The following is a 26,690-nucleotide window of genomic DNA, read 5'->3' on the forward strand; positions in this document are numbered from 1 at the left end:
TGTACGTCATATGCACAATTTGTCTTTCGCTCTCTCGGTGTACTACTGTCCTAAATGTCCTAAAAGAACGAACTAGTACACTTCGGAGATCGTACTAGTTGGGAGCGATCTTTTCAGTGAACGAGCAGGCACAACTCTAGTTGAAGCTGAAGCCCAGAAGCTGTTGTTCCTAGCACTTTACGCGGCTGCATGGAACAGGTGGGCAGGTTACCAAAGAAATATTAACACAGGTTTTATACATATAATAATCTTTGTATGTATGCCTTTATTGTTCTGTTGCTTATAGTTGCACGAAGATTCATACTGCGCACTTAGTTTTTTATATCAACCTGCCAGTATTCAATAGATAATTAATGACACTTCAACCCGCGATATACAATTGAGAAGTATTATGTGCAATATAAATAAATAATAATAAAAACAGACCTATGCTTGTCACTGTCTGTATCCATACTGACATTGGTCTTAGTAACTTACTTTCTATAGTTACATCCCGCTCACTTACATATATTTATGTATTAAATATGTACAACCGTATAGCCTATTAAATAAGAGTAGGCATATAAAAGTGGCAACATCGTAGTGTCCCTTTCAAATCAATGTTCGCAAGAAAAAGGGACAGCAACATGATATTGCCACTTTTTAATTTCTACTCTTATGTCCATCGAGTCTATATGTATGTACCTATAAGCGAGATGCTTAAAAATAAAACTCCAAACACGTGAGCGAACACGTTAGTGGCAAACTCACCGTAAGACCACTTATTACATCCTCAATCAAAGTGTTACTTATAAGTCTTATCAATCTACATCAATTTTCCAGATTACTTCAAGCAATTATATAAGTAGCGTCCACTTGTTTTCCGCATTAGTGCACCATGCAAATAAAACACATTTGTGTGCTGTTTGTTGTGTTCAGTGTGTGTATTGTGTGTAAGTGCAAACTGTTCACACGATGCAAGTTGGCAGCTGAGCTGATGAAGCAGAAAAGGATTGAAAAAACTTTTCTTGGAAATTGTGAGTTAATGGATAGCATGGAAGGAGGCTTACCAATGGCTTACTTGTGTAGACAAGATTTCAGTCTTTAACGCCCCTGTCCTGTTTTATGTCGCACTAATAAAGAAGAGCGAGAGAGAGAGAGAGAGAGGGAGAGAAAAAAAACGGTACGGTACGAAATGTGAACGATGGGAATTTTGTCTACTGGTCCGCGATCGCGTCCTCACAAACATGATCCTATGCCATCCTTCAAATTATAAATCATATTTGCTTATTTGGAAAGTTTTATAGCATCTGACTTTTAAGACGTAATAATATTATCATCATAAGAGGGTACCTACGGTTTTTAAGAGAGAAATCATTGTTTAAAAATAAATATATAACGTTTTTGGGATATTTTAATTTGTTTTTGAGGTTATAGTAGAGTGAAATTTGCACCAAAATCATAACGTTTCTTAGAAAACTATTAACTGGTACGTTTATTTTAAAGCGCTTCAATTCTGTATTTTCATTACCTTTATCACAAGTAGGTTAATCTACTTGTTTAGTTCGGGAAACATAATTTGAACGTTTACTATTTACGTTCACTGTATAGTAAACGTTCAAATTATATTTCCCGGAGTATACGAGTAGGTATAATAGCTGGGTATTCTCTCTCACTGTGATAATTATCACAATTCCAGTTTCTTTAAAATAATAATTGATAAGAGTAACCCTGAGACTTGAGCAGTTTCATGTGAACCGCCTACCCTATGTATTCATTAATTAAAATTTAATTGATTTCAATTAAAACCACGTTCTGTATTATGTCTATAGAAATGCCAAAGGTGTTCAAAACGGTCGCTACACTACTGACAATATTATTGCTAATCTTAGTTCGTATAACTGCCATAAGAGGCATTGAACCATATATTCGATTGTGTGCCTTATTGCCGTGGAATTAATTCCAAATCGAAATATTTTTTAATGGCGGTTACAGCTGTTATGAATGGAGAAGTAGTAATCTAAGGTAACGGTATCTTAATGACTTAGCAGTGATAATATTAAGTGTGGCTATAAATAGCAAAATTATATGTACTTAAATAATTATGTTGTTATGGTTTTTTGATAAGAAGCAAATACACATGTATATTTATTTATTATTTATTTATTTATTTAATCAAAAAGTAACACAGCATTACAGTTTACACCAAGGCACTGTGAAACTACAAAAATACAAAACAAGACTTACAAAAAAAATAATACAAAAGACATACAAAAAATAAACAAATTAAACATATGGCTAGTTACCTATTTATTTAGGTACTAACTTTTGTCCGCGGCTTTGCTCGCGTTAAGTTCAAAAATTGCGGAATGCTCCATACATTCAACCCCCCCCCCCATTTTAGGATGGGGGGGTTAGAAAGAGACAAAAAGTAGCCTATGTCACTCTCCGTCCCTTCAACTATTTCCACTTAAAAATCACGTTAATTCGTTGCTCCGTTTTGTTGTGAAAGACGGACAAAAAACAGACACACATTTTCCCATTTATAATATTGGTAAGGATGGTAAAGTGGGTGAAGATTGTCTGGATTTTCATGGGGGATAAGACCGTCTGTAGTGATTTGTTATACCTACGCAACATTTTTCATCTTACCCCTCAAGAAAGACCCTTTAGGTTTAAATCTTCTCCCATATTAAATTACAGAAGTAAAGACCATGCGAGTTGGTATGGTACACAAAAACACCCGTTACATTTTTAAAACGAATGATATCATTATAAGACTATTGTAAACCAAGTATACCGCGAATAACAAATTTATAATACCTACGTAAATCTAAATATTGCATATAAATTTACAGAACCCAAAACTCACATTGAATTAATGTAAAATAAAATTCAAGATAAAAAAATAAGATTACAGTACTTATATAGGAAAAGGTAGTGTATACTAAACTCAACTGGATCAGACCTAATGAACATATTAATTTAATATATTTAAATACTGATAAATAGTAAGTACCTACTTAAACCTATGTACGAAGCCCATACCGGTCCCACAATGGAGTCGGCGTTCCGTACCTAATTATTATACAACGCATGACATTGACATTTAAACTTCGAACGCGTAACGGCCCTAGACAAAGAAAAAAAAACATTTAAATATAAAGTTTTAAGCAGGATCTAAATAACTCGTGTCATCTTTTTCACTCTTATGAAGCATACCATAATATGGAAAGAGACAGATATAACTCGCACCTTTAGAACGAAACCGACCCAACTTAATAGCGAGTTGTTATAGCGTTAGTTTAGTTCTAAACGTGCATGCAGCTATCCTATCGAAGCTTCAATCAGTATCGCATTTTCTTTCCAAAAACTAAATATTTTAATGAAAACTAGGTATTTTGCATTTTCATTACAAAAACTTAATATTTTTAAGAAAACTATACGAATGTTTACCTATATTATGATTATTGTGCTTGTCATCAGTCATATATATTAGTATCGGAAAACTGTTGCCATTTATGACGTCACATACCATGCATCTAGGTGTTTCTGCAATCTATGGTAACGACTGCAAAAAAGTTTGTCTCTATTTACTATCTGTTTCGTTTCATTTTCAACCATATTATAAACTGAACGCAGTCTTTTATCGTTTGTGTTTGTTTTATCAATCTGATACTTCGATTCACATCTGTATTTGTTTATGCCAGTATCAATTGGAACCATGAGGATATCACTCGTATTACCTATATGTTTAATAGTGTTGTTTTGTGGCAGTGCGCGGGCAAAAAGGTTTGATACGAGATGCAAACTTGTCCGTGAGTTGGGCAGAGTGGGAATCCCGAACGATCATTTGCTTGGACAATGTGAGTTGTTTTATGAGGAAAGAATGAAATTTGTGGAGGAAAATAGGTTTAAAGAAACAGGTATTGAGTGAGCATTTTATTTTTTTTTGCCACTTTTATGAAGTGTGATAATTTTGAAAAAAAAAAATGCTATTTCTCCTCAGAATCACTAGCTTTTTCAATCCTAGTAGTTAAAAAAATTGTCCCATTCGATTTTTCCTTATTTTGTTACCATTTTCCGTACATGTTGTATGGGGTAACATAAGAGGAAAGTAACAAAAATTTATGGAAATTCTGGGACACTTTTTGTCTCCCAGTGAGATTGAAAGTACTCGTGATTCTGAGTACAATTGACCTAAAATTCCCTAAAACAATCAATTTTTTTTATTGGAAAAAAAAAAGAAATGCTCGAGTGCGAGATGTAAAGTATGTAAAAGTGAAGAAACTTGTTGAAGATTGAAGTAACTGTTCGGTGTCATTGTCATCATCATTCGTCTGGCAATATCCCAGTGATTAGAATTAGAATAGAATAGAATAGAATAGAATAGAATAGAATAGAATAGAATAGAATAGAATAGAATAGAATAGAATAGAATAGAATAGAATAGAATAGAATAGAATTCATTTATTTAACGTCACAACATAGTACACACAAAAAGAAGAAGGCATGCAAACAAAACAACAACACGCATTGGGTTGGCGCAACATGTCTTCCGCTCCCATACCTCTACATCGTCTGTTATCACTTGTTTTCGATTCATATTAATATCATCTTTCATACAGTCCACCCATCTTTATACACCCTGTTTTTATTGAATTCCGTTCTTAGGAAAGGTTTTTTTGTTCAGATACAATCAATTTCTTAACTCTTACGGTTATCGAATTATACAAAAAAAAAAAATGAACACGTGTGTGGCATCCTAAGGGATGCGAAGGGATAAGGGAAGTGGTAAGCCACTTCCTAAATATTTGTTTTGACATGCGCCGTCAAATACTTGACAATGACTTTAATGTTATGATTAAGGTCCTCTCACACTAATTAATCCATTTATTATGTATGAAAAGGAAAAAAAAGTTGTTTTTCGAATTTAACAAAAAGCGATATACAGGCTGGTTCCTGATGGTGAACCCAATTGCGTGTCGAATTTAACGGAAAACAAAAAAAACACTGTGTATACTGGACATAATAAGAAATTCGCAGTTTTCAAAGGCAGTGTGTTAGGGTGTTATTACAAGTGTAATGTTGTAGACAGTGAAAGTTGCGGAAAATTGAAGATAAATTCTATGAACGATCGGAAATTATTGGCAAAAACTCTTTTTGAGTTTTATTTTAGCAATGGAATTGTAAAAAAGAAGAGGGTCGGAATTTAGGTCCTTACATGATGTTTGAATCGTAAAATATTGATAAATATTCAAATTGATAACAATAAGCAGTTACATTCCAAACCCTTTTATTTTTGATTTGCAAAAGGTTAAATCATGGATTCTTTCCATGTGCATATGAATAAAATAGTTCTGGTATCCCTTTGATTAAGTTTTCTATAGGTACAAGAAAACATTGGTAACAAATATAATTTACGTACACATCAGGATGCAGTAAGTGGCTTGTTATTTTCCTGTCATGTTTTTATACGAAGGTACCTAATCTCTGCGTATTTTTTGTGGTTAAAATACTAGTATTAAATGTCCCAAAAATAGTAACTATCTTTATATTCTATATATATAGGCACCGACAAAATATAAATATACCGGACTCTTAGACGCACGGCCGGTTTCCATCCTTACTTGGTAGATATTCCGCGAATTCGCACGAAGCGCTTTGCTTCTTCTTTTCTTATGCGCACTGACAAGGAGTGGAATTCCTTGCCGGCGGCTATATTTCCGAGCTCATATAACCCGGCAACCTTCAAATGAAGAGTGAACAGGCATCTTCTGGGCGATCTCACTCCATCGTAGGCCACGTCTTTGCCTTTGGCTAGTCTGTGGGCAAGAGTAAGCCCATTTATAATTAAAAAAAAAAAAAAAAAATCTATTGTACACCCTTTAAATACTCAGCAACAATCAGTTTTTGCTTATCATGATCCACGAAATGCGGCCACAACACACGAGGCGACATCACGCATGTATACGCTGCGTTGCGTTGTTATCTACTATAGTATCTTTATTTGAAAGCAGGTTTTCTAGCGCATTTTTTATTTAATTTATTTAACAAGAAAATAATTATTATTGAGAATTATATGCTATTATATAACAATAACGACGATGACGCGGAGTTTCGTCATAATGTTCCTTTGATAAGGAAAGGATCCTAAGGCATTGGACTTGAAATAATTATGTATAATTATTTATATGTAAATTTTTGAGTCACATACGAAAGTTTGACATTGTGAATCAGATCACGTCATACACACGGTTTACACACTGTTTACCACAGTGAGTGAAATATATGAATCAATTTTTTTATCGCAGTTTCTCAGTGCGCGCTGGTATACAGACCCGTGTGTTGGCCTATCTTTAACAATGGATTTTCCTTGAATTTATAACACGGATCTTCCCACGGATCTAATCGTACTGTAGTGTGATAATTATTGACAAAACCTATTTGTACAAAGTACTAGTATATGTAATATTTATTTTATCTGAATTGCAACTATTTGTAGGACATTGATTGAGCAAAATGTACCCACAAAACAATATGGGGTGGAAAACATAATTACTTTCACCACCACCGCATTAAAAACTCTCCAAATTGTAAATATTTTAATATGAGTTTAAAACCCCGGACCACATTTAGAGACTATAATGTCATTATGACGACCGGTCTGGCGCAGTCGGTAGTGACCCTGCCTGCTGAGCCGCGGTCCTGGGTTCGAATCCCGGTGTTGTGGATTGGAGAAGGACCAGGCAGAATAAAAAAATGTTAAAAATATAAAAATCCTCTATTCTGCCACAAAATACAAAATAGGAAAATAGTATATCGGTTGCTCGATACGAGTTCAAAAAAACGAAAGGTCACGAAGATGGCCAATGCGCAAATTAGAGCGCATATTTTAAGGCAGAGGTCGCTCCCGTCGTCGTAGTGATGGTTGAAACTTTGCGTTTAGTTCCAACATGCCCGCCCACGTTGAAAGCTTGGTCTTTCAACCGAGGAATTACTTGTCGACTGGTAGTGGACATATCTTGCTGAACGCACGACGGATGATCCCGGATGACGTCCTGATGTCGGCCACGCGACTGATGCCATCGGATCCAGGAATGACGTTGACGATTCTGCCGAGCTTCCATTTCAATGGAGGCAGGTTGTCGTCCTTAATAACGACCATGGTGTCGACTGCAAGTTGACCCTTGGCTTGCCTCCATTTAGTGCGCTCCTGAAGTTCAGAAACGTATTCCTTGTACCAGCGGACCCAGTAGTGTTGTCTTAATTGCTCAATCCTCTGGTACCGTGTTAGCCTCAAAGGAGGAATCTCTGTTAGACAGGGAGTCGGAAGAGCTGTAAGTGGTCGTCCGATCAAAAAGTGACCTGGAGTGAGTGGTAACAGGTCAGAAGGATCGCTGGTTAAAGGGGTAAGAGGTCTAGAATTTAAGATTGCCTCTATTTGACACAGTGTCGTATATATCTCTTGGTATGTTGAGTGACAGTTACCTAAAACTCTAACTAAATGGTGTTTGCAGGATTTCACCCCCGCTTCCCACAACCCACCGAAGTGCGCTGAATATGGTGGAATAAAGTGAAACCTAATACCGTCATTTGCTGCAGACTCAGATAACGTCTTTGCATTCGTGCTAAGGAGTCTTTTTAAATCGTTATATGCCCCGACAAATTGGGTTCCATTGTCGGAGTAGATGTCAGAAGGCAGTCCGCGGCGGCTAACAAATCGCTTCAACGACGCCATATAACCTTCTGCAGATAAGTCGCTGTATAATTCGAGGTGCACGCATTTAGTTTTAAAACACACGAAAATCACAATGTAGACTTTCATTGTTTGACTACCACGACCTTTACGAGACGCGGCCAGTATTGGACCGGCATAATCTACGCCTACAACCTCGAACGGAAAGCCTGGTGTTACTCGCGGGGAGAGCAAGTTGCCCATGAGTGGCGCTATAGTCGCACCGCGCATGCGAGTGCATAGGACGCATGTGTAATACGTTGACCTAGCTTGGATACGACCACCGATTGGCCAATACGTAGATTTGATATATACTAGCATGGCTTGAGGTCCCGCGTGTAACAAGATTATATGAACAGAGTTAAAATATGTCACAGTTATAAAATGCCCTTTGGGCAAGATAGCTGGGTGCTTTTTGTCAAAGTTAAAAGGCCCATTTCTAAGTCTACCGCCTACACGCATAAGTCCTTCAGAATCCACGAAGGGATCCAGTTTTGTAAGCGGGTAAGCCAAAGGCTTTGAGCATAGTCTTATTTTTAACATCGTCATATGAGTGAAATGATTCTATTTGTGCTAATTTTACTAATGTGTTCATAGCCGTCTGTAGCTCTGTAGTGCTAAGGAACCCTGAACGTTTAACACTACCTGGTCGTGAGTTGTTCACGAACCGTAAAACGTAAGCGGTGACACGTTTAAGTTTAGTAAAATTAGAAAACTTCGTAAGTTTCAATTCTGATAAAGGTGATAGTGTGACATCGACCGCTACATGAGCCGTGATTACCTCAGCCTTAACCTCATCACTATCATTGCTCACGTGGTGATTTTTGGGCCAGTCCTCTTCGTCGTTACATAGGAATGCTGGACCATTCCACCAAATATCGGCAGCAGCAATAGACCCCGCGTCAAGTCCGCGTGAGACCAGATCGGCTGGATTGTCGTTAGTAGGTACGTGTCGCCAAGGCCAACCACCGGTGATTTCGAGTATATCAGCTACGCGATTTCGTACGAATACCTTAAGTTGGTTTGGTAGCATCCTAAGCCATCCCAAGACGATCATGGAGTCGGTCCAAAATGTGCAGCTGTCTGCTTTCATGCGAAGTGATGTTAGCGCTTTCTGGTAAAGCTGCGCTCCGATCAAAGCTCCGCATAATTCCGCACGGGGAATAGTTATCGGCCGGAGTGGCGCTACTCTACTTTTTGACATGAGTAACCGAGTAACTACTCCTGAACTAGTGATTGTGCGTACGTACAAACAAGCCCCGTACGCTGATTGAGACGCATCCGTAAAAATGTGGAATTCCACCCGCGATGCGTGAATTCCTATGACCCTACGCGGAATGCGTAAGTGGTTTAACTCTGGTAGAGACGTGGTAATATTATGCCACTTGTTATAAATCTCTTGAGGCACTTCATCATCCCAAGAGAGCTTTGAAAGCCATAAAAGCTGAAGCAGGATTTTGCCCTGTATTACAACTGGTGATAGAAGACCTAGAGGGTCGAATATCTTTGCTATCGTGGAAAGGATGTACCGCTTTGTTAACTTATCTGGGGTTTTCCCTAAATCGATGGTAAAGTACAAATCGTCAGTTCCACTTGTCCAACCTAGCCCTAACGTCTTACTCTCATCCAAGTTACCCAGATTAAGGTTTGTAGAGTCATCACTATGCTCATTTATGAGTCTAGGTTGATTTGAACGCCATTTGCGTAAATGCATACCGGCACTCTTAAGTACTGCGCTAACCTGAGCTATAATACTGGCAGCCTGTAGCTCAGTATCAGACCCTGACAAAAAATCATCCATGTAAAAATCATGGGCAATGATTTCAGCTAGCTGAGGGTCTGAGCATTCCAGTGCTAACTGTTTAAGACACCTAACAGCTAAGAACGGAGCACTAGCCGTACCGTAAGTGACCGTATTTAATTGATATGTGCACAAAGGATCTGCAAATGCCTGTCGTCAGGGTGCACGACTATCCTTCTATACATTTTCTCTACGTCAGCCGTGTACACGAAGCGATATTGTCTAAAACGCAACAAGATAGCTATGAGATCATCCTGAATCGTGGGTCCCACGTGCTGAATATCGTTCAGCGTTACTCCGGTTGATGTACGCGCACTAGCGTTGAACACGACACGACACTTTGTCGTGAGGCTAGATAGCCGTAACACGCAGTGTTGAGGTAGAAAGTTTCCTACGTTTTCATCGGAAGTAACCTTGGACATGTCTCCCAATGGGTGGTTGGTTCATCAAGGGTCGCTAACGCACGTATATTTTTACATATCGTATCTATAAGATGCCTAATAGCTGTCGGCGACTCCTTGGTAATTGGGGTTAAATTAAATATGGCCTTAATATGATTATTCACCAATAATCGCTTGTTATTGTACCTATCGCATAATAACTGCCAGGCTATTTTATAGTTACTACTAGATAAGGCTAAGGATTGTACAATTATCGCGGCACTTCCTACTAATGAAGCCCGCAGATAATGAAACTTATTTACATCATCAATGGAGTCGTCATTATTAATTAAACTATCGAATGTGTCACGAAACTCAAGCCATGTATCATACGAGCCTCCAAACTTCGGTAAAGAAATGGTAGGTAACTTACATTTTACATGTGGATGGCGCCGCGTATTGTTGTCGGAACCCCCATCGCTAGGCGCGACCTTGGAATGCATGGTTACCAATTCCTTAGCCGCCGCGTAGGGTGTTTCATATTTGTATGGGAAAAATAAAATTGTGATATTTTTTCTGATTTCGCTCGGCTTTCGGTTCTAGCTTATCTTAAACGCCTATATACCAAATTTCAAGTGATTTGGACGTTGTTTAGAGGTCGCACACATGAACAGTTTGAAAAAAAGTCGCTAAAAAGTAATGTTACTCAATTTTCTTTTCAAATAAAACAATAGAGTAGTTGTAACTTATTTTAAAGTAAAAGTAAACTTAAAATACAACAGTTGTAACATCCATTCTTCATAAAATAAGTCATCATCATCATTTAGCTTACATGTGTAAGCCGCAACCTTATCTTTTGTTCGCAAGTAGTAACGCATTTTCTGTGATGTTCGACGACTTTCAGCGAGAACCGTTTTGCTCTTCATCTTTGACTGGAGCGTTAATTTTTATTATTAAATATATAGGTATACTTACTCTTCTTTGCGGTATGATAGACTATTGTTAGACTATCGACTAAGTCTGGTGTTAGGGCTACAATAATCGCTAACATCCTGAACATTAAATAGTTCTAAGACAAAAATCAAAAATGTAAGTAGGGTCTATATCCCGGTCAATATACTTAAGTCAAAGAACGATCTTGTTTTCTTCTTTGTCGTCACACTCTTGGCAGAGTGGTCGTGGTCGTCACATCAGGGGTGGTAGCAAGCTTAACAATGCATCGACATTCCTTACGCATTCGTAGAGTGGGCCACTAAGTGCAGCCTTGACTTGGCTGGTCCATCGTATCTGAACCTTCTGCAGGATACTCTTAGCTTTCTTCTGCAGCACCACATTTCTAGGAAATCTATCTTCTTTTCCCTTGAAGTCCACGTCTCAGCACCGTAAAGAAATTTGGGAAAATTGGGAGATACTAATGCCCTGACAAGTCGCATTTTAGTGGCATTTGTGATGAAGATTCTCCATATTTTGCCGAGCCGGTCCATGGCGGACCTGGTGATAGACAATGTACCGCTTGATATCATCCACCTATCCTGTTATCAGTGCCCCGAGAGGGCCGAGAGACCACTGCTTCATGCCAAAAACAGGACAAAAAACCAAAAAAACTTGTTCCTTAGAAGGAAGTCGAGCGTCCAAAAAAATACCATAAGAAACCTTGCCTAGAAACTAAATGCCACGTCAACTAGTAATTTTTTTAAAAGAACTTGCTTCAATATAAAAACTTTTCATTAAAATCACTTTTATACCACCTACTACAAAAAGTTACATAAATTTTGTTTCTAGCCTTTCCTGCGCCCATACTAACTTCTTCAGACAAAAGTTGCCACAGTGTGCGACCTCTAAATATTGTCCGATTTCCCTGATTTTTGGTATATGGGCTCTGTATAGGTGTAGAAACAAGAAGAAAAGCGAAGTCAAAGATAAATCAAAATTTTGGAAAAATGAAACACCCTACCGCCGCGACTGACGAGTAGTATAAATCCTCGAACTCAGACCTCTCGTCTAACTGGGCCTCGTCATCCTCTGCCATGTACTCCAACTTGGTTTGAATTTCATCATACGTGTTGTAAACACATTCCAATTTAGCAATCCGAAGTTGTAGTTCCGTCACCTGAGCCGCACACAACACTTTTTCGGCTAACTCGCGTATATAACCTGAAAATTTAGTTAATCGCGACTTAATATGACCCCTTTTTTTAATTAACTCTTTCATCACGGCTTCTGACATCTTTAATTGTACTTAATATTTACCTTCTTAGCACTTAAACACTTTATTTCACCATAAACACCAGCACAATAAACCAGGAATGTAAACTTAACCACTTTCTTATGAATTTAATCCTAATTATTCCAATGTTGTTTACTTAATGCAAGCCGGCTGAGTTATGGCGATAAATACCTATGGCGGCCGGGCGTCCCGTTAGATATAGCAAAAAACGTTATCAGCGCTCGGCCGATTTACCTATGCAATTTTAAAACTGAAGATTTATTTGAGTTTTAGGTATGATTTATTTGTATAGAAATCGTAAATAGGTAACTGTTATTGATTTAATGTATGTTTAAAATAGGTATTGGGTTTTAAAGGATAGGTGATTAATTGATTATCTTAATACGCTGTGTCAAATAGAAGAATGTTTTAGAAAATAGGTATTTGTAGAATTTAGGATGGTAATTAAGGAACGGACTCACTTTTAGCTCTTCTTAACCTGTTCACTCCTTATGGACGTCGTCGAATACGGAATAATGATATGGGTCGTCGTATCCGGAATATAGGTAGAACAGTTGAGCACTTCGTAGCTGGAGGAAGATATAGCCGCCTCGGGATACTTCTAGCTGCACTCCTCACTGGAAAGCCGGTATGTTGGATGGGCAGGAAATATTCCACACGATGCGTTTCTCCTTTGTCTCAGCCGTAATGGAGGCCCTTGGTCCTTAATAGCTCGTAGCTCGCTGATTCCAAATTATCTGGCATCGAAGACCATGTTGTGGATTGGAGAAGGACCAGGCAGAATAAAAAAATGTTAAAAATATAAAAATCCTCTATTCTGCCACAAAATACAAAATAGGAAAATAGGATATCGGTTGCTCGATACGAGTTCAAAAAAACGAAAGGTCACGAAGATGGCCAATGCGCAAATTAGAGCGCATATTTTAAGGCAGAGGTCGCTCCCGTCGTCGTAGTGATGGTTGAAACTTTGCGTTTAGTTCCAACACCCGGTAAGGGCATTTATTTGTGTGATGAGCACAGATATTTGTTCCTGAGTCATGGATGTTTTCTATGTATATAAGTATGTATTTATCTATTTAAGTATGTATATCGTCGCTTAGCACCCATAGTACAAGCTTTGCTTAGTTTGGGGCTAAGTTGATCTGTGTAAGGTATCCCCAATATTTATTTATTAATTTATTTAATATCTGGATTTGGCTTAAATTCAGAGGGTATTTAGGTACATATTTCTCTAAACTGTTTTTATTCATAACTCGGGCAAAAACGGATTTTTGACTAAAGTTTACACCATTATGTATCCTAGCCTTGCCATAATAATTGACAGATATAAAAAAAATGAAAAAACTGTCACTCAAAAACAAAAATATTTATTTGCTCATGAGTTATTAAAAGTATTTAAAATACAAAAAGGAATCTCCAAAAATTACAAAACATCAAAAATGCGTGGTTAAAATCCTTCGGGTCATTCAGGCCCACGGTGTATAAATGGTCTGTATATTAATGGTGGTGTTTGATTGACAGGGGTGTGCCTAATTGAGAAAGTGAGCAACAGGGACACACGAGCCTTCGTCGTCACGCCCAGCGGGAAGAAATATTATGGACTTTATCAGGTAACTTAATCAATCAAAAAAAATTAATCTACATACATTGGGACTGAATTGATCTGTGTAAGGTGTCTCCTAATTTAGGCCGTTTTCACATTATCCGATCCGATATCGGATGTAGGAAGGATGTAAAATGTAAGATTTATGCGCGTCCAGGTCTTCATTTATGTATTTAATAGATCATTATTACTAAAAACCGGCCAAGAGCGTGTCGGGCCACGCTCACTGTAGGGTTCCGTAGTTTTCCGTATTTTTCTCAAAAACTACTAGACCTATCAAGTTCAAAACAATTTTCCTAGAAAGTCTTTATAAAGTTCTACTTTTATGATTTTTTTCATATTTTTTAAACATATGGTTCAAAAGTTAGAGGGGGGGGACGCACTTTTTTTTCCTTTAGGAGCGATTATTTCCGAAAATATTAATATTATCAAAAAACGATTTCAGTAAACCCTTATTCATTTTTAAATACCTATCCAACAATATATCACACGTTGGGGTCGGAATGAAAAAAAATATCAGCCCCCACTTTACATGTAGGGGGGCACCCTAATAAAACATATTTTTTCCATTTTTTATTTTTGTACTTTGTTGGCGTGATTGATATACATATTGGTACCAAATTTCAGCTTTCTAGTACTAACGGTTACTGAGATTATCCGCGGACGGACGGACGGACGGACGGACGGACGGACGGACGGACGGACGGACGGACGGACAGACAGACATGGCGAAACTATAAGGGTTCCTAGTTGACTACGGAACCCTAAAAACGATATAAAACGCAAAAATTGCGGATTTAATGCCGATGGCACTCTCCTACAACAGTTTTTGTCCGAGGCACCATGGAACTGCCGATATCGGCAGGACGCTTCCGACATTTTTTGGCATGCCGGACCCCCCGTCAGGTTGTCGGCCGATAATATTTGTTTGTGTGCGTATATAATGTATGTATACGTTTGTAGTAGTGTGCGTGACAAAAATGGCGTCTATTAAACAGCTAATGATCGAAATTCAAATTAGTTGACAATTTCCATTGAAAAAAAAAAGGTTGTAATGCATCGGTCCGAATTGCGGATACTAGTTTTTTCAACTTTTTGTAGATATAATTGAATGTAAAATTATTTATTTTGCCTGACACCCTGAGTATTTTTTATGCTCGTTATTTTAATTTTACAATATAATATTTAGGATATATAGTGCTTATAATTATTAAATATAAAACATTTTTTAAATATTTTTTGACACAAAATCATACTTCATTGATTTGGAACAATGCATTTTATCGGACCGACATCCGACACTATCGGAAGCGTTTATCGGATGTAGGATGTCGGTCCGACATCCGATATCGGATCGGATAATGTGAAAACGGCCTAATGTTTATTTATTTTATAATTATTTTTATTTATGTTCGTGTAAATAATTTTTTTTAATATATTTTATTTATTTATAATAAATAATAATAAATAAATAAATATTATAGGACATTCTTACATAGACTGACTGAGCCCCACGGTAAGCTCAAGGAGGCTTGTGTTGTGGGTACTCAGACAACGATATATATAATATACAAATACTTATATACATAGAAAACATCCATGACTCAGGAACAAATATCTGTGCTCATCACACAAATAAATGCCCTTACCGGGATTCTAACCCGGGACCGCGGCTTAGCAGTCAGGGTCACTACCCGCTAGGCCAGACCGGTCGTCAGAATTTACATATCGGCAACGCATAAGTGGGTGATGTTGCTTATGTCCATGAGCGGCGATGACTGCTTCCCATCAGGCGGCTCGTCTGCTCGTTTGCTGCCTATATCATAAAAACCGGCCAAGAGCGTGTCGGGCCACGCTCAGTGTAGGGTTCCGTAGTTTTCCGTATTTTTCTCAAAAACTACTGAACCTATCAAGTTCAAAACAATTTTCCTAGAAAGTCTTTATAAAGTTCTACTTTTGTGATTTTTTTCATATTTTTTAAACTTACGGTTCAAAAGTTAGAGGGGGGGACGCACTTTTTTTTCCTTTAGGAGCGATTATTTCCGAAAATATTATTATTATCAAAAACCGGCCAAGAGCGTGTCGGGCCACGCTCAGTGTAGGGTTCCGTAGTTTTTCGTATATTTCTCAAAAACTACTGAACCTATCAAGTTCAAAACAATTTTCCTAGAAAGTCTTTATAAAGTTCTACTTTTGTGATTTTTTTCATATTTTTTTAACATATGGTTCAAAAGTTAGAGGGGGGGGGACGCACTTTTTTTACCTTTAGGAGCGATTATTTCCGAAAATATTAATATTATCAAAAAACGATCTTAGTAAACCCTTATTCATTTTTAAATACCTATACAACAATATATCACATGTTGGGGTTGGAATGAAAAAAAAAAAATATCAGCCCCCACTTTACATGTAGGGGGGGTACCCTAATAAAACATTTTTTTCATTTTTTATTTTTGCACTTTGTTGGCGTGATTGATATACATATTGGTGCCAAATTTCAGCATTCTAGTGCTAACGGTTACTGAGATTATCCGCGGACGGACGGACGGACGGACGGACGGACGGACGGACGGACAGACAGACAGACATGGCGAAACTATAAGGGTTCCTAGTTGACTACAGAACCCTAAAAAAGATGAAATTAATACAATTTAAATATATGTTATTGAACCATAGAATGCCGTTCGCTAGTTTGCAGGTGGTACAGCGACATCTAACGAAAAATGTGGACATCAAAAAATACTTATGTAAGGGGATGAAAATCCGTAGAGGGGTGGGGCGTGCGCGAGAGCGTAGTGAAAGGCGGCGTGTAGCAGACTTAGGCTTTTATTTCCAGTCGGCACTATGCTAAGTACAATAAACTAGGTATCAAAGGCCGTACAGCGTCCTTGAGGACAGCAGTCGAGCGCTAAGGGAGCGATGATAGATTTAGCCAAATGGTCCACCAAAGTCCCGATACGGTACATAAGGTGTGCACGAATTGACTCCTAACTATTTCTCAAATAAAACATTGTTCAGTACATGAGGTCATTATCCCAGGAAAAATCTTAATAGCGTCAACTAGCTTTGGGATGCGCCACAGCACAGCGACACCTATTGAGTTTTGTGTGTAACAGATAAGTTGATCTTAGCACTAACATTGTTGTTTGTTTTTTACATGTTTGACTACTTATTTACAATCTTTACATTTACTAGTTACTTCAGTAAAATATACAAGTTACGGGAACGGCGTTCCATGGCTTAAATATTTAAACAACGAAGCTCAATATCACAATATTGATACCCCTTGCGCCATCCGTTGACGGGCGGCCAAACTAACAATTTGACGAATTTTGTCTTAGAGTTACATATTGACATGGTTACTATAAAATTCTAGGCACCCGTTAACACATGTTGCACTAGGTTTTAGAATTTTAAGTCTACGGAAACACTTAAATACTTGCTAAGTTCACTCGGAAAACCAGTACCGGTGGCGCCATCTAGTAGCGGCCGGTTAAACTAAGCTTGTTTGCACTGAGTTTATACGTTTTGGTAAATGTTCGCGTTACACTTATACATTTTACGAAAACAAGTCATTGCCCAGTTTGCGGGGGTAACAGTGACATCTAGCGAACGACAGCGAACAACTCTATCGTTGAGTTTCCTAAACATATCCTAAGTACATTGGGTTTCTCAACAATAAATAAATAAATACAATTTACTTTTTCTTTTGACTGAAAACACCGTGTTGATAACCTCTCTCTCCCTCCCTTTCTTCCCTTGGCTTCTGGCTGGCTTCCTAAACTTTGACGAGCCATAACATAATATTAAAAATGTAGGGGCTAAGTTTTGATTCCCATAGAAAAATTGAATTACGCGCCATTTCCAGTGCCAAGTTTCGATTGATCGTCATAGTTGACAGACGTCAAAAATACAACGTTACCTCTTTAGTTTTCTAACAGATGGCGTTAGTTATACAAAATAGTAAACGATGTTTTCTTACTCCTTAGAGTCCTAACAGATGGCGTTAGTAGTACAATATTGAACACAAAACTGAGATTTGATTTTTTTTTAAATGACAATAAAATAATATTTTTTTACAGATATGAAATCTAGATATGAATATAAATTACTATGTTTAAGCACTACTATGTTTAAGCACAACTTCATAGGCGTGATAGTTTTTTCAAAAAATGTACCACAAGGTTCGGAACTTTGTCGACTATAGGAGGGCTTCGCTACCGCTCGCCCTGATAAGTAGGATACTGAAATCTTCTTTCTTCGTTGAGCCATCACAGCTAACTTTAACTTACAAACGGTCTTAAGCACCTACACTTCTGAAGGCGCTTAAGTCATTTTTGCTAATAAAAAAAAACCACAACGTTCTATGAACATTGGTCAAGTGCGAGTCGGTTTTCGACTTTTCCATACAAAGAACTCATGAGCGCCTGAACGACTATGATGGCAAAGTTAACGTTTCGAACTTTCAAGACTTTACGTATATATCTCGGAAACGATAAGAGATAGAGCAAAATGGACTTCAGATTTGGGCTTTCGGTGGCACAAATTCTATGTTTTCGTCAACAGACACCTTTTTTTGGACCGATTTGAATAAAATTTTGCTCAGTCAATTTATAAACGGTCTTAAGCGCCTCCTTTTTAGTAGGAACTTAAGTCATTTTGTACAAATGAAAAAAAAATTGAACAAGTTCTAAAAAGAAAAAGACAAAAATGAATTTCTTTATACCTGTCCAACTCGATTACACAATTTTAAGACGTTTAGTAACTACTTGCAGCGGCAGTGAGTGAAATTCGTAATCTGAGTTTTTTCTCTTAAGTCCGACTTACGCTTGACTGTAGATTTCTAATAGGTTTTCCTGTAATCTACATGGAGAGGGCTATCTCGTGTATTTTTTTGAAAATTTTACGCTAAGTAGTTTCGGAGATAAGGGGGGAATGGTCATTTTTTGCTTATTTTCTTAAATTACTTCTAAATTACCAAAACCAAAAATATAAAAAAAATATATTTCAGATGCTGATAAAATGCTCTTTCATTTGATATGTAACACAATATAGTTTTAATAACTTTGATTTTTAATTTTCAATTTTTCCCCCCAAAAGTGACCCCTGTAATTAAATTTCATTTAATTAAATTACATGTCCGTCTTTGGGCCACAGGTTTACATAAGTGTGCCAAATTTCAAGTAAATCGGTCCAGTAGTTTCGGAGAAATCGGCTGTGACAGAGGGACAGACAGACACGCGAGTGATCCTATAAGGGTTCCGTTTTTCCTCTTTGAGGTACGGAACCCTAAAAACCATCTTAGTAAACCCTTATTCATTTTTAAATACCTATCCAACAATATATCACACGTTGGGGTTGGAATGAAAAAAAAAATCAGCCCCCACTTTACATGTAGGGGGAGTACCCTAATAAAACATTTTTTTCCATTTTTTATGTTTGCACTTTGTTGGCGTGATTGATATACATATTGGTACCAAATTTCAGCTTTCTAGTGCGAACGGTTACTGAGATTATCCGCGGACGGACGGACGGACGGACGGACGGACGGACGGACGGACGGACGGACGGACGGACGGACGGACGGACGGACGGACGGACGGACGGACGGACGGACGGACGGACGGACGGACGGACGGACGGACGGACGGACAGACAGACATGGCGAAACTATAAGGGTTCCTAGTTGACTACGGAACCCTAAAAACTACATATTGTATAAAATCGCGCATGTATAATTGTATATTCCTAAAAGGGGTGTGCTCTGAGCACATGAAACCGCTCAAGCTCCATTGCCAGTTTTACCCATCAAGGGGCTGAAAGTTAAAGACATTGTGATTTTGCAGTGACAGGTTGCTAGGCCATTGCCCACAATACAATTGAACCCATACCTATCCCACAAGGCTCTAGAAGTTATTTTTTTTTAACTAGCCTGTGGGTTATTTCAACATAGTAACATTTTCTGGTAGCCTAGCGGTAAGTTTCGTTCCGGAGGTCGCGGGTTCGTACCCCGGCTCGCACCAAATGAGTTTTTCGGAACTTATGTGCGAAATGTCGTTTGATATTTGCCAGTCGCTTTTCGGTGAAGGAAAACATCGTGAGGAAACCGGACTAATTCTAATAAGGTCTAGTTACCCTTCGGGTTGGACGGTCAGATGGCAGTCGCTTTCGTTAAACTAGTGCCTATGCCAAATCTTGGGATTAGTTGTCAAAGCGGACCCCAGGCTCCCATGAGCCGTGGCAAATGACGGGATAACGCTAGGAAGACGATGACGAGTGACATTGATACTTGACACTGACATTTTTTTGTATACAACCTGTTTTTATTGCATTCCGTTAACTTTAAGGGAAGGTTCTTTAGATCAAATACAATTAATTTCTCTAAGAAATTATCGTCTTAAGTCTTACGGTTATCGAGTTATTAAAAAAATAAAGATAATTACTGAACACGTGTGTGACAACCTTTACCAATTCCTAATGTTATTTGTTTTGACATGTACCGTCAACCACTTGACACTAACTTGAATGTTATTCTTAAGGGTCTCTCACACTAATAAATTCATTTATTATGTATGAAAATGATGAAAAAAATTTTTTTACGAATTTAACTAAAAGTGGTATACAGGTTGGTTCCTGATAATGAACCTAGCTACGTGTTGAATTTAACGGAAAACAAAAAAAACACGGTGTATTTCTGGTGTGTTAAGTAACATTGTCACTCAGCGTCAATATTTCTTTGAACAGGCAATGAACGGCGCAATGTCACTGTTGGGTGATAAGTGTCACTGTTGTGAAATCGGACACTGGTGTCCCACTGCTGGGCAAAGGCCTTCCCTTCCAATCAACCCTGTCACTTGTGTAAATGTGTAATCATGACAACGTGTATAGAATGCGTCCATGTCATTTGCCATCTCTTTTACAATGTGGTTGTAAATATTCAGTACCTACCTACCTACCAGGGGCCCATTTCTCGAAAGGTACAAGTATGTGTTGTATTACAAGTGTGTTTCCATGACAACCCATACTATTTGACAGTTCGCGCACTTGTAATACAAGGCTTCGCCTTTCGAGAAATGGACCCAGGGGCCCAGGGAAGCTACAAGTTACAATTTACAAGCGGTTATCATAGTCTAATATAACAAGTTAGAAAGAGATTTCCGCTTGTAACTTTCAGTCCCTACTTTGTAATTTTTCTGGATACAGAGTGAAATGATAATGTAGCTCACTAATGTGATTGCGTTTCAGATCCCCAGCCGCTGGTGCCGATCGGGCAAGAAAGGAGGCGAGTGTAACATCGCATGCGAGTGTAAGGATCTATTTTATTTATTAATACGATACGGTAGGGGTCAATTCTCCATACAAACGCTCTCGACTATTTTCTCCCTGGTTTTTGAAGATAGAGCAATGATTTTTTCAACACAGATTGTTATTATTTTTATCTGTGTCGGACCGTTTTGATTTTTTAAATAATCTGCTTTTTAAAGACTAGAGCCAATCAAAAATTTCCAAAAACGGCCTTTTTCATTGTGGCGCAAAAAAAGGTGTGATACTCAAGATTGGTAACAATTAACAAAAAAAGCTAAACGGTCCGACATAGATTATTTTATTGTTATTCAGATTCTCAAATTTCATTCCGATTGATTAAGTTTTGAAGGAGGAAAGAGTCGAGAGCGGAACCTCGATTTTAAAGATTTTTTTGAAATATCTTTTGACTGAGTTGTTCTTAATTGACAATTTTTTTTCGATAAATCTAGTTAATAACACTTGTATATTTAACTAAAATTCCCAAGTTGAAAGGGGGGCTCCTTTCCATTTTAGCATTTTCGCTACCGTATCCTCTTAAGAGAAATATATTATAGAATTAAGATCGAAGAAGAATCTAAGAACAAATCAAATTATTCTCATTTGAAAATATTTTAATTTGTATTTTTAAGTAGTAACACTACTATTATACTATAGACATTAAATAAATGTCATATACAAAGAAAAAGTGACCAAGGCCTCCAAGTGTTAACGGAGTAGGGTACGCTGGTTCGATTCTAGCTCGGAACACTTGGAGGCCTTGGTCACTTTTTTTCTTTGTATATGACATTTATTTAATATTTGTCGAAGGAGAAGCGCAAAGAGTTTCATCGTGTGAAGTGTCAATTTACCCAGCCGGCGTATTATACTTCCAATTTTATCACTCATCTAAGTGGATAAAGTATCCGTCACGCTTTGGCAAGTATGTCGGTGTGAGAGTGAGAGATGTCTTATCCACGAGGATAAGTGATAACATTGGAAGCTTAATACGCCGGCAGGGCAGGTTCATTTACACGTAGGTGTTAAACATACCTAACCAAACAGCTTGTTTCGAAAGTACGCTTTTAATCAAAAAGTTCATTAAAAGGATCATAAAACATTAAAAGACGACTATTTAAAAGATACCAATACGGCGATAGTAGATGACCGCTGCTTTAAAACTCCATAAAAACACATGGTTTACTTTCCACCGTTCATTTGGAGTTTCAAAAAATGGATAAAAATCTTTCGTATGTAAGCGTGTTCTGAAGTGGTGACCACGTTTGCCCCAGGGTAGCCCGCCCTTTGGCCAGCAGGCCTATGATGCTTTCAATTTTATCACTTATCTATATGGATAAAGCATCCGTCACGCTCTGACCAGTATGTCATTGTAAAAGTGATATACGTCTTATCCTAGACGTTAAACTTTCGTGAGACGTGTATTTGGCCCGAAACATGTCGCACCAGTATCAGTAGCGATATAATTACGAGAGTACAACCGTAGATGTCCGTGCCTGTTGATGGCGGGATGACTTACGTAAGAGAGCCGGCAGCGACTGTATTACAGAAAGCAGAAGACCGGGTTCTATGGCGTGCCTTGGGAGAGGCTTATGTCCAGCAATGGACTGCAACAGGCTGATGATGATAATATATTTAATCTTGGTTCTCATTTCTCACCTAACACCTTATAGTACTCACGACTCAGGGATTGATAGCTTTTCTTATGCCTGCACCGCACGGCACTTTAAGAATCGGTCAAGTGATCCGCCATTCGTAACAAGCGGCGACAAGCAGGCACACAAACAAACGATCCGTCTCCGGTTTACGAGCCGGTTTACGTCCGGTGCACGGATGAGTCGTAAAATTACGACGGGTTTAAAATGCGAGCTTTAGAGAGGGATTGCTGGAGTACTTTTGTCAGTCTTTAAATTTTAAAATACTTGAGAGTATTTTTTCTGCTGATAAATACGTCAACGGAAAATTTACCGAAATTTCAAAATTTTCATCATTAAAAGTTCTGAACCTTCCCTTAATTTTGTATGGAGATTGAAACTTCCGATTTCAAAAATCGAAATTTCCTATATTTAAAAAAATATATATTATTCAAAATAGCGGACATTGAGGGTTTGAGAAATGCAAAATGCATTTTCGTGGTAAACATTATTTATGTTGTATTTTTTATAACCATTTGTTTGTATTTTTATGTCTGTTTATCATGAATAGATGCTTTGTATTGTATTGTATTGTATAGCAAAAAAAGAGAAAATAAAAAGCAATGTCCGTCTTGGCTCGGCCCCTTGTAAAGAAGGTTTTTTGCAAAATTAACCGACATGACAAAAATCAGGCAACAGTACAATATTAAAAATATGACAAATGACAAGTATAAAATACTTATGATATTTTTACCTGTTACTTTTACGCCCAGAATTTTGGAACCCCAGTTCCCGTATAACGATTGCACATTTTTAGTATCTGAGCATTCTAGAACTCAATCTGTACTTGGACTTAAACATTTGGGATTATGCGATCAGGAGTCAGTCGGTCTGTTTAATTAAAAGGATACTGTAGTGGTAGTAGGTAATCTGATTTTCATACAATGTTTAGTTTATTTATTTACAAAGATGTTCTTAAAAATGCATTATTAACCCCCGACGCAAAAACGACGGGGTGTTATAAGTTTGACATGTCTGTCTGTCTGTATGTTTGTGTGTGTGTCTGTCTGTGGCATCGTAGCACCCGAACGGATGAACCGATTTAGATTTAGTTTTTTTTTTATTGAAAGCTGAATTAGTCGGGAGTGTTCTTAGCCATGTTTCATGAAAATCGGTCCACTGTGTCGCGGACGGGGGTTCTTTAAAAAATTTATTTATGTGGTTAGGTTATGAACACTAATTGATTTGATACAAAATGGAAGTAGTAAAAAAACAGTTTTCGTTTCAAGAGTTACTTTAGCAACATAATATTTGATAACAACTTGTTTGTTAAGTTAATTAAGTAGGAATTTCGTGACAAGCAAGTAGTTCAAAAAAATATATCTGTAAAGTGTCGTACGCTAAAATGAACAAAGTTAAATTTTCTATAGACGTATAAAAATAAGCCGTGTACACATTTTTTGCTTCTTTTTTTTACCTTAATATACATACATATATCATTTGCAGCTGCTTTCATTGGTATTGCTTGGTATATTGTACTTATTTTTGAGGACCAATACAGCCAGACCCGTTAGCCAGGCGCGTGCGGTCCGTTTGTTAATGTAGGTAAGAATTTAGAATGGCGGCGTTTTATGAACATCAAAGGAGTGAGCCTTCTGTACTTGTACTATTATATATTCTGTGGCCAGACTTAAATCTAACTGCAACTTATATGACATGACATGACATGTAAACTGCAGGCTGACGTTACTTACGATGACAGCTGACGTACAGTCAGCATGCATTCCATGCAGTGAGTTAGGTTGCAGTCCACCTACTTACCTACATATATCGGCTTTATGTTAGTTCAATAAAATTTGAACTATTTAAACCATTACTAGATTCTCTTTGGAAAGAGTGGAATATACTGGACCACATACATCTCACGACTGTTCCGAACAGACTCTAGAATGTATTTCTCACGCGAAAAAATGACACATCGATTGTAAATCCGATTGAACCTCTCCGTCTGCCATCACTTTCTAGACTGACGTACCAGGGCGCCAGAAACCGCCAGTATTAAACCGTATTCTTAAATTAAACGCGATCGCGACTCGTAAAATGTCGGTTAAAGTTAGCTGAACTGAATCTTTACCATGAGTTTTTAACGTTTTAGAATAGTTAACGTTAAAGTTTTCTTGATAGCATAAACGTCGCTGAAAATTACATTAATTGTATGGAAAAAGTGAACAGAGCCTCCAACGATTACTAAGACCAAAAACTGCATGCATTCTCCGTGAGGTTTTGCTTTCAAGTAATCTAGAGAAGATGTATGGTCAAATTGATGGCAAGCGTGCTCAGGATAGGCCACCCATGAGGTGGTCAGATGCTGATAAGAGGGCATCTGGTGGCGGCATGAAGCGCGCAACAAACGTTGAATTCATGGTCACGATCCTTAAACGAGCCATAAGGCAATAACGGACCGAGGGAAAAGAAGAATTCTAAAACTTCTATATTGGCATAATGTTAATTCAAGAAAATTTGAACAAAAACAATTGAATTGAAATGAAAACTCATGGTAGTGGCTATGGCGTCTGAGTTAGTTTCTCGCCATTTCTATTGTTATTTAAGTGGTTGAGACGACTCATCTTACTTTATGTTGGTTTGGTGATAGTTCTTTTTATTTCCTAATAGTTTATAAATGAACGATGTTGATAGTTCAATAAGTAAATTCAGTGAACTAGAAGAACTATGAAATTGTACCTGAAGCTCAAAAATTACTTTGAGTTTTGGTGCCAACTGGTATGTAGGACGTAGGTTCAAAAAAATCAAATCTTAAATCCTTTTTGCGTATCGATGTTTGAAAAGTATGCATCAAAAATCTCAAATTTTAACTTAAAATTTAAAATACTTTCGGCTAAATTAAAAGTCGTAGCTTTCATACTGTAGCAATCTGACAACGTCGAATATTTTGACGTATACATTTTTATATTACTCACAAATTTTAAAACAAAGTGTGTAGAAAAGCTATTTTTTATGCCTAAAATTGCAACTTGCTTCCAGCCCTACTGGACGATGACATTTCGGACGACACGGCGTGCGCCGTCGACATCTTCCACAAAGAAGGCTTCAAGTACTGGAACCAATGGACCGTGCGGTGCAAGAACGATGACACTATCACAAAGGAGATATACAAGTAAGTTAGGTATTTCTTTAAACAAACGAAGGGAAGCCTCTCACCGTGTCACCCTTAAATCTGTGCGTGTGGTAAGTTACAAAGAGAGAAAGATGGCATGAAACAATAAAAAGGCAGCACAACTACGTAGGTACCCAATGAACACGATTACTCTGACTATGAAGAAAAAAAATCCAACTACGTTTTTTTTTCGATCACGGGAATCATGAAACAATATTTTAGTAATCCATGGGCCATGCCTGGTTTACGAGTATGAGTATATTATGTACTCGTATTTTTTTTGGTGATATGTGAAGAAAAATCTCATTAATATCAGGACCTGTGATAATAAATTCTTCAACCGTTATTTTAGAAAAGCTTCGGCTGCCAATATGTGATAACTACGAAGAAAGTCTTTCAATTTCTATTATTTTATCTCGCAAAGTTTGTGTGTTTCCACCAAACCATCTGTCTCCGCTAAAGTGTTAGTTAACTCTTAGTATATGAAGATAGATAGATATATGAAAAGTGTCATCGGCACTTTACTGCTTTGTGACGTTAATCAGTCTGTTAAAATATGTTTGGTGCAACTAACGCTAAGAAAACTTGTGTTAGGATTAGAATTGTCTTAATGAGTATTAGTAGCCTATTAGACAAAAACATAAAGCAAAAGAAAAGCACATTTAGCTATAAAAGCTATAGGTAACTAAAATATTTTTATTTTTATTTTTATTTTTAGATGTCCAGACTTGAACTCACCGCGATCGAGTCCCGAGCGAGAACTATACGCAGACAGGCTCAGGAAAAGGAGGCGGCTAGTTAGAAGCAAGGCACAATACATCAGACAAGTCTATGGAGTACATGCTTGAAGTAAT

The 26,690-nt window shown here is 37.7% G+C and overlaps 1 protein-coding gene across 2 annotated transcripts; it reads left to right on the top strand.

The window, feature by feature from the left end:
* The first annotated feature begins 862 nt into the window (after positions 1–862).
* On the top strand, positions 863–26,690 carry LOC125242220 (lysozyme-like). 2 transcript variants are annotated; one of them, XM_048150952.1, is made up of 5 exons: positions 863–1,016; positions 13,647–13,735; positions 20,974–21,034; positions 25,704–25,836; positions 26,555–26,690. In XM_048150952.1, exons 1-5 carry the CDS (start codon positions 878–880, stop codon positions 26,682–26,684), a joined length of 552 nt encoding a protein of 183 aa, XP_048006909.1. In that variant the 5' UTR covers positions 863–877; the 3' UTR covers positions 26,685–26,690. The 2 variants fall into 2 exon arrangements, with proteins under 2 accessions (XP_048006909.1, XP_048006908.1); XM_048150951.1 differs by lacking the exon at positions 863–1,016 and adding an exon at positions 3,694–3,845.

This window comes from Leguminivora glycinivorella, chromosome 2 (assembly GCF_023078275.1).
Source record: "Leguminivora glycinivorella isolate SPB_JAAS2020 chromosome 2, LegGlyc_1.1, whole genome shotgun sequence".
Taxonomy (NCBI): Eukaryota; Metazoa; Arthropoda; class Insecta; order Lepidoptera; family Tortricidae; genus Leguminivora; species Leguminivora glycinivorella.

Excerpts from the sequence above, each read along its gene's own strand:
- LOC125242220 (XM_048150951.1), top strand. The coding sequence starts at position 3,704 with ATGAGGATATCACTCGTATTACCTATATGTTTAATAGTGTTGTTTTGT. Across the intron at positions 13,736-20,973 it reads AATATTATGGACTTTATCAG|ATCCCCAGCCGCTGGTGCCG; the intron begins GTAACTTAATCA and ends ATTGCGTTTCAG. Across the intron at positions 25,837-26,554 it reads ATCACAAAGGAGATATACAA|ATGTCCAGACTTGAACTCAC; the intron begins GTAAGTTAGGTA and ends TTTTATTTTTAG.